At 39.5% G+C, this 10,927-nt stretch overlaps 1 protein-coding gene across 1 annotated transcript; it reads left to right on the top strand.

Moving 5' to 3' along the window:
- The first annotated feature begins 1,704 nt into the window (after nucleotides 1–1,704).
- exd1 (exonuclease 3'-5' domain containing 1) lies at nucleotides 1,705–8,017 on the top strand. Its single transcript, XM_058090602.2, has 11 exons — nucleotides 1,705–1,933; nucleotides 2,080–2,154; nucleotides 2,244–2,277; nucleotides 3,265–3,338; nucleotides 3,418–3,482; nucleotides 3,550–3,636; nucleotides 5,127–5,231; nucleotides 5,300–5,380; nucleotides 5,462–5,605; nucleotides 5,666–5,857; nucleotides 7,337–8,017. The coding sequence occupies exons 1-11, from the start codon at nucleotides 1,804–1,806 to the stop codon at nucleotides 7,835–7,837; spliced, it is 1,488 nt and encodes a 495-aa protein (XP_057946585.2). The 5' UTR covers nucleotides 1,705–1,803; the 3' UTR covers nucleotides 7,838–8,017.
- The last annotated feature ends 2,910 nt before the right edge of the window (nucleotides 8,018–10,927 follow it).

The raw sequence follows: 10,927 nt of genomic DNA, 5'->3' as shown, positions 1-10,927 counted from the left end.
TACTAAGTATTTATACATATGCATATGGTATAAACCGCTGAGCTTTCCACCCCCTTGAATTCTAGTTTCAATCCAATTGTGATGCGAATGCAACTTTTAAGGCAGGGGTCTCAAACATGCGGCCCGCGGGCCAAATGTGGCCCGCAGGACACTAGTTTGAGGCCCCCGCCTTGATATGAAAGTTTAATGTTAGTACGGCCTGCGCAAGTTTGATATGGATGCTGTATGGTATCATGTACCCAGAAAAAATTATTACGTTTGATTAATGTTCATGTTAAAGGTTAAATAACTGTTAATAGTTATCCTCCCTATCCGTGTGGAAGTGGTAAGTTTTTGGCTATTTAAGTTTAAAGGAAATAACTTGGAGGCTACCGTTTAGGTCGCTAGCTCTCTAGTTTGCGAGTTAGCATGTGTCTCAAGACCCTGCAGTTGCGCAATATGTTGTAAATAAAAAGAGTATAAATGTGACTATAGTCGTGTTTTGTCATGTCTACAGGGCTTTAATAATGCTTTGTTCATTTTAATCTGAAAAAATAATTTGTCTACCCACCAACTATATGTGGTTTCTTAAGTTTTTATTATTTGCCATTTTATTATTATTATTATTATATTTATTTATTACTGATTGATTGATTTTCTTTATTCTTGATTTGTTTATTTATTTATTTTTATTTATTTATTTATTTATTTCTTCATCTTATTTTGTGTTTATTTTTTTAATTAAAAAAAATTTTTGTTGTTTTATTTTAGTTTTTATGGTTTTATTTCATTTGAACATGCATCAGATTACAATTGAACGCATCACATAATCAGTTCACAGTTCCACATGTCCAAAAGGAGTAGGAAGAAGCAAAGCTTATTAAATCCTACCCCTCCATCTGGTACTTTTACAATCAGTAACTGTTACATTTGTTCACTTCCTGCTTTCCATAATACAGTTTAAGGTTTTTTTTTTGTTTTTTTTTAATAATGTACCTCGTACCGAAGTACAAGGTGATATGAGCATCCAATGACATAATGTGTACCATAGTAAGTGTCAATATAGTGATATATATATAAAGCACATCATGACTGGTTCAAGACCCTTCATCCTTGTATTTAGTAAACATCATGGTCAAACCAAGTTTGTTTATTTAGGATGCAATTATACTTGAATAAATTGATATATACCATTTTCATATTAAAAGCTAATTCCATCAAATTAATTGTGTATAAACATAGTTTCCCTTGTATATTTGCACTAATTGTTCATCCTAATGATGGCGACTGTACATGCAATGCAAATGACAGGTTTGCATGAATTAAGCCTGCCCCCGTGTGGCTACTTGCAGGCCTAAACTTAATTATTGTTCAGCCCGTCAAAATATAATACATTTATACGTTTAAAAGAGTGAATTATTATATTATAACTTACCTGTTGCGTTACAATTCTACTGAACCACAGAAATAGTTCACATGGTGCCTGTTCTTAAGGGCTCACTTTGGAGTCACTGGGAATTTACATACATTTCCACTTTCTACGCCGTTTATCCCAGCTGACTGTGGCCGAGAGGTGAGGTGGAAAGTGGTGATTTTATGTTTATTTACATTTGTAAATAATAAATGTATTTTGGGGGAGCGGTACAGCTCCACAGAAGAGAAACAATGCTGGAGTTTCCTATTCAAGAACTTCTACGTGACGCGCAGCGTGTCCTTGAAGGCACCATCATTACCATTACGACGCCGCGACATGTGTGTACTGTCCACGGATGAGTGTCGGGTCATTGTGAAGCTGTCTATATATGATAATAATATTACAGTACAATGTTGGAGGACGACACCCACTTCATAAATATCTTCCGAGGGAAACGCATTAAACTGACTCTGAAGACGTCGTCTTATCTCGGCGTCGTGCAACGCATTGATACTAACAAGACAGTGGTCCTCACGGAAGGTCGGGCATATGTTCGTATATTTGCATTTTTATTAGCTACTTATAGCTTTATTAGCTACTGAAGTTACTTATGAGTAATTATTATACTGTACTGAATGTCAGAGACCCAAAACAGAACTCCTGTGAGTGTTAAATTTGTTTCCAAGTTTCAGTCATAAATGGCGGCAACTGCTGTACCATTTCCGGGTCGAGGTTGTTCTTCGGTCGTGACATTCTAAACGGTGAGGGAAGCCGTCTGGTGGGATTGGACGCTATAGTTTGGGTAGAAATGTCAAATTATTAATATTTGTTTGTGTGTGTGATTCAATAGTTGAGTTTACTGACGAAGAGGACACCGTTCATGGGTAAGTTGCCTTCTTGTCGGGGTGGGCGGATCGATCCATTTTTCGATCATGACAACATTACGATTCTCTTTTGCTGCATTGTTTACATTTTACCGTTTATGTATTGGGCAAAATTATTTCTAATTTTTATGGTTAAAGTTAGTTGTGTGGAAACTACCCTGTGTTTTATTATCAAATTAATCAAGTCAGTAATTCATTCATTCATTCATTTTCTACTGCTTATCCTCACGAGGCTCACGAGAGGGTGGGTGGAGCCTATCCCAGCTGTCTTCGGGCGAGAGGCAGGGGTCACACAGGGCACATATAGACAAACAACCATTCACACTCACATTCATACCTATGGACAATTTGGAGTCGGGAATTAACCTAGCATATTTTTGGAACCCACGCATGCAAACTCCACACAGAGATGCCTGAGGGTGGAATTGAACTCGTGTCACCTAGCTGCGAGGCCTGCACGCTAACCACCCCCCACCGTGCACATAATAGGACATTCATTTATTCATTCATTCATTTTCTACCGCTTTTCCTCACGAGGGTCACGGGGGTGCTGGAGCCTATCCCAGCTGTCTTCGGACGAGATGCGGTGTACACCCTGGACTGGTGGCCAGCCAATCACAGGGCACATATAGACAAACAACCATTCACACTCACATTCATACCTATGGACAATTTGGAGTCGCTAATTAACCTAGCATGTTTTTGGAATGTGGGAGGAAACCGGAATACCCGGAGAAAACCCACGCATGCACACGGAGAACATGCAAACTCCACACAGAGATGGCCGAGGGTGGAATTGAACTCAGGTGTCCTAGCTGTGGGGTCTGCGCGCTAACCACTCGGACACCATGCAGCCCACTATCAGTAATTTAAAGGCAAAATTATTAAATCATTTACATCATTTACTTGGTAATGGATCGATACCAAAATTCGCCCAATGCCAGTGACGCATTTATCGAGGTTCTGTCAACAAAACATGTTGGCCAGAAATATTCCTGAAGATCTGAAAGAACACTTGAAGGTGAAGAAGTTCCAGCCATACAGACAGACTGTTTACCACGGTGAGCTCTGTCTCAATTATATTCATTATTCATTGTCATCCAAAATGTAAATAATCATTAATGTTTGTTTTTTTTATAGATGAAGATGAAGAATACATCAACTTTGAAGTTATTGATGAGTTTCAGGAGAAATTTGCATCTGCTGTAAGTTGACGGAGTGTTTAAGCTACGTTTGCTACGTCCAAAATAACCTCTACCTTCATACTTTTAGGTGATGAACATCAAGAAGCAGCATGTGGTTGGCGTGGGGGTTGACGGGGTCGCGATATACAATCATGGGAGATTGTGTTGGCTTCAGGTGAGAACAGGAAGTGAGAACGGTCAGCTGGGTGCTGACCTTGTGTAGCCAGGAATGATTTGGGTGTTCGAACGTTTCCATGACTTCCAATTCCAAAGTCAAAATCTCATAAAAATCCGTCATAAATTGTCCAAGCAATGCTTTTAAAGTAATAGTGTAACATTCTGAACTGTCATACAAAGATAAAAAATAAGTCCCCCACTGTATAGGAAGACTAAATAAAACTAAAATAAACAAATTACTCACTCTTTGACACGTAAATAATGGGGACTGGTGACGGAAACAGGCATCTTACTTTATATAATTAAGTGCTATACAACAAAATTTTTGATGTACTCAAAATTTTTGATGTACAATTTGATAACTGAATTTAATTTAACCTTTTTGTACCTAGCAGCCAGAACAAGGGCATGTGTGGCATGCGCCACTTTCCTATGTCACACCGAATTCTTTGAATGCACTTTCTGGTTGCACGGTCGTCATTACATTTTTCCTAGTTTAATCCACCCTTCTCTAGTACAGTAATCCCTCGTTTATCATTGGTTCATTAGTTCTAGACCCAACAGTGATAAGTGAATTAATCGAAGTAGGATTCTGTATTTATGAATCAAGTATTTTGGGAGTTAGAGCATAGAAAACCTATTTATGACCTCCTCGAAACGTAGCATAACAACCCCATAGTCACCTTTATAGTCGTAATACCCACTATAGCAGGGGTCTCAAACATGCGGCCCGCGGGCCAAATGTGGCCCGCAGGACACTAGTTTGAGGCCCCCGCCTTGATATGAAAGTTTAATGTTAGTGCGGCCCGCGCAAATTTGATATGGATGCTGTATGGTATCATGTATCCAGAAAAAATTATTACGTTTGATTAATGTTCATGTTAAAGGTTAAATAACTGCTAATAGTTGACCTCCCTATCCGTGTGGAAGTGGTAAGTTTTTGGCTATTTAATTTGAAAGGAAATAACTTGAAGGCTACCGTTTAGGTCGCTAGCTCTCTAGTTTGCGAGTTAGCATGTGTCTCAAGACCCTGCAGTTGCGCAATATGTTGTAAATAAAAAGAGTATAAATGTGACTATAGTCGTGTTTTGTCATGTCTACAGGGCTCTAATAATGCTTTGTTCATTTTAATCTGAAAAAAAAAATTGTCTACCCACCAACTATATGTATGTGGTTTCTTAAGTTTTTATTATTTGCCGTTTTATTATTATTATTATTATATTTATTTATTACTGATTGATTGATTTTCTTTATTCTTGATTTGTTTATTTATTTTGTATCTTATTTTGTGTAGAAAAATAAAAATTGAGATTTGAGAACAGTGGAATGTTTTATCAGTGCTTTTATTGTAGAAATTTTTTTTTGTTTTTAATAAATGCGTTTTTTTTGGGGGGGGAAAACCTGGAACATGGACGGATGAATGAAGGTTAAAGTATGTACAGGTCACATTTTTTTGATACTTTTTCATGTTATTTGTTCTTCTTTTAGATTGCCACAAAAAACAAGGTCTATTTATTTGACGTCTTATTACTTGGAGCTCGAGCCTTTAAAAATGGTCTTTCCATGATTCTGGAGAATAAGCGTATCCTGAAGGTGAGCATCGTTTGTGTTTAGTCTTGCAGATTCTGGCGTACCTTTGTTGATTTTGTTACACGCTGCAGGTCATCCATGACTGCAGAGCGATTGCTGGATGTCTCATGACACAGTTTGGAGTAAAGCTAATGAATGTCTTTGACACACAGGTATAAGGGGAGATTGTAGTAATACATATTCTATATATATATATTTACCTTCAAGGTACTCTTTGACCTTTTTCATCCCAGGTCGCAGATGTCATGTGCTTCTACTCTGAGACAGGAGGCTTCTTTCCAGATAGAGTGAGCACCCTTCAGGAGGTGGTGAGCCTCCACTTGAAGGTGCCGTCCTCCCAGCTCTTGTCACTAAAGACCAAGTCCCAGCTGACGAAGGTACTAAGTAAATGGAGGAGGAACGCGGTTTTCTACTTCATGACGGTGTGTTTTATGCAGGAGGAAACCGAGATGTGGTACAAGCGTCCGTGTCCCATACCCCTCCTGAAGGTGATGGCGCTGTCGGTGATCCACTTGCAGCCTCTGAGATTGGTGCTGCTGGATACTCTCCTGACGGACTACATGACCCTGGTGGACACCTACCTCACTAACAGCCAGTACCCGCTGGATAATCTGGAGAGCTTAAATATGGTGAGAGTCATTTTACTGGAGATAATAATCACTAGCAAAAACACTGAAAACTTGTGAATTCAACTTAAATGATGCGGTGTCTTTGAACGCAACCCCTTATTGCTCATATTAACATAATTTAAGTGTATTCAAATGTTCTGCTACAAGTAGTACACACATCTGAAAATCAATTTACCGATCTTTTAGCCGGATTTAAATGTTCAGCTTGGAGCAGTTACGACATAAAAATTTACAGGCAAAATGATCTGACATATTTGTAGGTTAAATAAAAGGCAAATAAAGCAAAGAAACAAAAAAGTGTTTTTAATTTTCCAAAAGTACATATAATGTCGTTCTGTTTCATTATGTTTTAAAAATTATTATCAGTTCTGGCTGTGTGAGGTCAGACTTTTTATTTTTATTTTTATTTTTATTTTTATTTTTATTTTTATTTTTATTTTTATTTTTATTTTTATTTTCCAAATGTCCATATAATGCCATTCTGTTTCATTATGTTTTAAAAAATTAAATCAGTTCTGGCGGTGCGATCCAGTAGCTCTGAAGTTGGTAACCCGTAACGGAAACGGAACGCTCGTTGTGTTGCAGTTGCAGATTTGTTTGTTTTGATAAACGTTTCCACAATGAAAGCGCCGTGCTCACCAGTCCAAAAACTTGCATTATATGTACTTTTCGAAAATAAAAACACTTTTTTAAAAATTTTACTTTATTTGCCTTTTATTTAACCTCCAAATGTGTCAGATCATTTTGCCTGACCCTGTATATTTTTTGTAGGTTAAATAAAAGGCAAATAAAGTAAAACAACAAAAGTGTTTTTATTTTCATACAGTACATATAATGCCATTTTGCTTTGTTTCTTTATAATGCTAATTCTTTTAATTCTTTATAATCTTCATGGTTTTTGGTTTCTTTTTCAGTTGCTGCCATGAATTGGACTGGTGGCGCTTTTATTGTGGAAAACGTTGATCAAAACCTGAAAATCCAAAATCCAAAACCCAAAATCTGTAACTGCAACACAACGAGCGTTCTGTTTGCACTTCAATTGTGGTAGATAACACTATCAAATAAAAATAAAAATAAAAATAAAAATAAAAATAAAATAAAAATAAATAAACCAAAAAAAAAAAAAAAACAACTGTCCTAGCACCACCAGAACTGATTTAATTTTTTTCAAACATAATGAAACAGAATGACATTGTATGTACTTTTCTGTTTCTTTACTTTATTTGCCTTTTATTTAATCTCCAAATGTGTCAGCTCATTTTGCTTGACCCTTTATAATTTTTGAAGTCACGTAAAATCTAAAAAGTAACTGTACAGTCATACTTGAGGTGGTACTGAAGAAAAGTAAACCAACCGAGTCAAGACGTACAATTTTTCAGGTGTATTCTAAACCCAAAAGTATACCAAACCCCCAAAAGGTTAAACGTGACATCTTGTATCATGTACCTGCATTTGTATGTTAAAGTGTCGCTTCCACAGGAGAATGTGTTTGAGTTACCCTCGGAGCTCAGGCAGCTGGAGCAGATGCGCATTCAGCGTCGAGAATGTGCCGCCAAACGCTACCCAGTCACAGATAAAGGACTGTTGGCTCGCTTCGGTCCTGAAATTGGGTCCCGCACCCAGACCGCACCTGTGGAACAAGAACCAAGTGAGGAATCACCAGCACCGGAAGTGGATCAAAAGCATCCATTCACACATCTCCATGATGTCACTGATGTTGCTTCTGTGAATGAGGCCCCTCGAGATCCAGTCTCTAGCACCTTATCTGACCCCGGGAGGCAGATACCTTTCAGTCGTCCCTTCTCTCAGGGTGCAGGCAGAGGATTCACAGGACTACTAATGGGAGCGATGGGTCGAGGAAGGCTCTTTGGGAAGGAACGATCAGCCAGTGAGCTAGTACAGGACAGGCCCTCGCTTTCGGACACCACCATCACAAATCTGGAGAAGGAGAAGTGGGAGGATCAAAGTCATTGGGATTGAGGCAGCAACTTCCTGGTCAGACCTCAAACCCTAATACTGCAGCTAGTTCCTCCAGTTTGTTGTTCCGCAGTTTAACCATTAGATGGCAGTAAATCTTGGCTTTTGTTCAACACCTGTAAGGTCGGTTAAAGCGCTTTATTTCCAGGCATGCATTCATTGTTATTATGCCTGTTTTGAGTTGCACATAATGACTACAAGTTCAATGTCAAATATTATTATAATTAAAATATTTTCAGATGCAAGTGAAGTGAAGCGATATTGTTATTGTTAGTATATTTTCACACTGAATGCAAGCATCTTTGCCAAGTGTGATTGATGACCTAAACAGACTTGGCATCTGTTTTGCTTTAATTAGTAGTGAAAAGCCGACACAGACATTGATGGATCTTCTATTAATTTCCCAAATTTGACCAAAAATTGAGATCTTAGCCATTTAATTTGCTACAAGAGGTGCCATGCTGCTTTTGGCAGAAGGGACACTACGCTGCAGTTTTGTTCTGATGATGGCGGGGGGGTATTGGTATCTGGAATGGAAACAAGGCACGGACAACAAACAGCAGGACGCGGCTGGAGCCTGCCTTGCCAATGGGCTGCCATGGTTATCTCCAATGCAGAGGCTTGGGACCGTTTCCAGAGCTGTCTTAATTGAAAGCATGAAACAGATAAAGAAGGGTTTTGATTAACTGGGAGGCGGCCCACTACAAAGCCTTGCATCTCTCTTAGCAACCGGCTCCTCCTCAACGTCTGCTGAACACAAACTGCCTCCCATTTTTGCCCCCCCACCGAAAGCCCCCCCCTTTGAAATGTCGTTACTCATGCTGTGTAATGCTGGGGACCGACAAGACATGCAACTTGTATCTTTCCACTAGTACATAAAATAATACAAGTGGGTGGGGGTCGGTCTCTGTGGAGGACAGTCTCCTGTCATTGACAACCAGATTGAGGCTCTTATTTTAGAGGACCTTGCATTTCCTCACCATCACAATAATACCTTGTGTGTAGCACTTCCTGTTTCCCAGGCCTGGGAGGAAGGAACAGGGCGCTTGTCACACGGTAGTCACAGCTTCCTTCCCCCTGTCGCTACCCCCCTCCACAAACCCCCTTCTCCCTGCTCCCAAAACTTCAGACACTGTTGTGTCCTTCACAGGGAAAGATGACTGCACTGTTCACATCCCAACCGGATGCACCCGAGCTATTTTTAGAGTCAAGTTGGAAAGGTAGAGAACAGACGTAAACACACAAACTTTGAGGGTGTCCAGCTGTGTTGATGTTGCCCCCTAAAAATGCTCATTTCAGGGGCTTTGAGACGATACGGGATACCCAATAGGGGAACGATACGGGAGTGATATTCTTCTGATAAAATAGAATCTTATAAGACTGCACTGCCTTTGATCTACAATATGGAACAAAAAAAACCCTGAACGGGAAGTCCTACCGACTTGGAATCAATACCGACGTACACAATTCGCAGTGAGCTTTTCAACAGTACCAAGCATGACTCGCTATGACTTTCCGTTTCCGAGATACATGATTTTTGATGAGTTTTTTGTGTGTTTGAACTGGTCTAAACTGGTCTGAAGCTGGTCTGGAAAAGTGTTTTTCGTATATAACTCCCATATGATAAGTCCAATTGACTTGGAATCAATTCCCACCTGCATAATTCGCCGCCAGCTTTCCAACGATACCAAGCACAACTCTATGACTTTCGGTTCCTGAGATACGTGATTTTTGATTTTTTTCTTTTTGTTTATTTAAAACGGTTTAAACTGGTCTAAAGTCATTGGAAAAAAGTGTTTTTCGCATATAACTTCCATACGGTAAGAAGTCCTATTGACTTGGAATCAATTCCAACCTGCCTAATTTGCCGCCAGCTTTCCAACGGTAGCAAGCACGACTCGCTACGACTTTCCGTTTCCGAGATACGCGATTCTTGATCAGTTTTTTGTGTGTTTGAACTGGTCTAAACTAGTCTAAACTGATCTGGAAAAAGTGTTTTTCGCATATAACTCCCATATGGTAAGAAGTCCAATTGACTTGGAATCAAATCCCACCTGCATAAATCGCTGCCAGCTTTTCAACAGTACCAAGCATGACTTGCTACGACTTTCCGTTTCCGAGGTACATGATTTTTGATCAGTTTTTTGTGTGTTTGAACTGGTCTAAAATAGTCTAAACTGGCCAATTGACTTGGAACCAATTCCCACCTGCATAATTTGCTGCCAGTTTTCCAACGGTACCAAGCACGACTCGCTACAACTTTCCGTTTCCGAGATACGCGATTTTTGATCAGTTTTTTGTGTGTTTGAACTGGTCTAAACTGGTCTGGAAAAAGTGTTTTTCGCATATAACTCCCGTACGGTAAGAAGTCCAATTGACTTGGAATCAATTCCAACCTGCGTAAATCGCCGCTAGCTTTCCAACGGTACCAAGCACGACTTGCTAAAACTTTCAGTTTCCGAGATACGCAATATTTTGATGAGTTTTTGTGTGTTTGAACTGGTCTAAACTGGTCTGGAAAAAGTGTTTTTCGCATATAAGTCCCGTACGGTAAGAAGTCCAATTGACTTGGAATCAATTCCAACCTGCGTAAATCGCCGCCAGCTTTCCAACGGTACCAAGCACGACTTGCTAAAACTTTCAGTTTCCGAGATACGCAATATTTTGATGAGTTTTTGTGTGTTTGAACTGGTCTAAACTGGTCTGGAAAAAGTGTTTTTCGCATATAACTCCCGTACGGTAAGAAGTCCAATTGACTTGGAACCAATTCCCACCTGCATAATTCGCCACCAGCTTTCCAGCGGTACCAAGCACGACTCTATGAGTTTTGGTTTCCGAGATACGTGATTTTTGATCAGTTTTTTGTGTGTTTGAACTGGTCTAAACTGGTTTAAAGCATTAGAAAAAGTGTTTTTCGCATATAACTCCTATACGGTAAGAAGTCCAATTGACTTGGAACCAATTCCCACCTGCATAATTCGCCGCCAGCTTTCCAACGATACCAAGCACGACTCACTACGACTTTCGGTTTCCGAGATACGTGATTTTTGATCAGTTTTTTGTGTGTTTGAACTGGTCTAAACTGGTCTGGAA

The sequence above is a fragment of the Doryrhamphus excisus genome, linkage group LG14, assembly GCF_037039965.1.
Source record: "Doryrhamphus excisus strain RoL-2023G ecotype Guam linkage group LG14, RoL_Dexc_Guam_v1.1, whole genome shotgun sequence".
Lineage (NCBI taxonomy): Eukaryota > Metazoa > Chordata > Actinopteri > Syngnathiformes > Syngnathidae > Doryrhamphus > Doryrhamphus excisus.
Note: the sequence above shows the minus strand (reverse complement) of the source record. Positions and strands in the feature narration are given on the sequence as shown.

Excerpts from the sequence above, each read along its gene's own strand:
- exd1 (XM_058090602.2), top strand. The coding sequence starts at position 1,804 with ATGTTGGAGGACGACACCCACTTCATAAATATCTTCCGAGGGAAACGC. Across the intron at positions 3,637-5,126 it reads GGAGATTGTGTTGGCTTCAG|ATTGCCACAAAAAACAAGGT; the intron begins GTGAGAACAGGA and ends TTCTTCTTTTAG. Across the intron at positions 5,606-5,665 it reads CCAAGTCCCAGCTGACGAAG|GAGGAAACCGAGATGTGGTA; the intron begins GTACTAAGTAAA and ends TGTTTTATGCAG.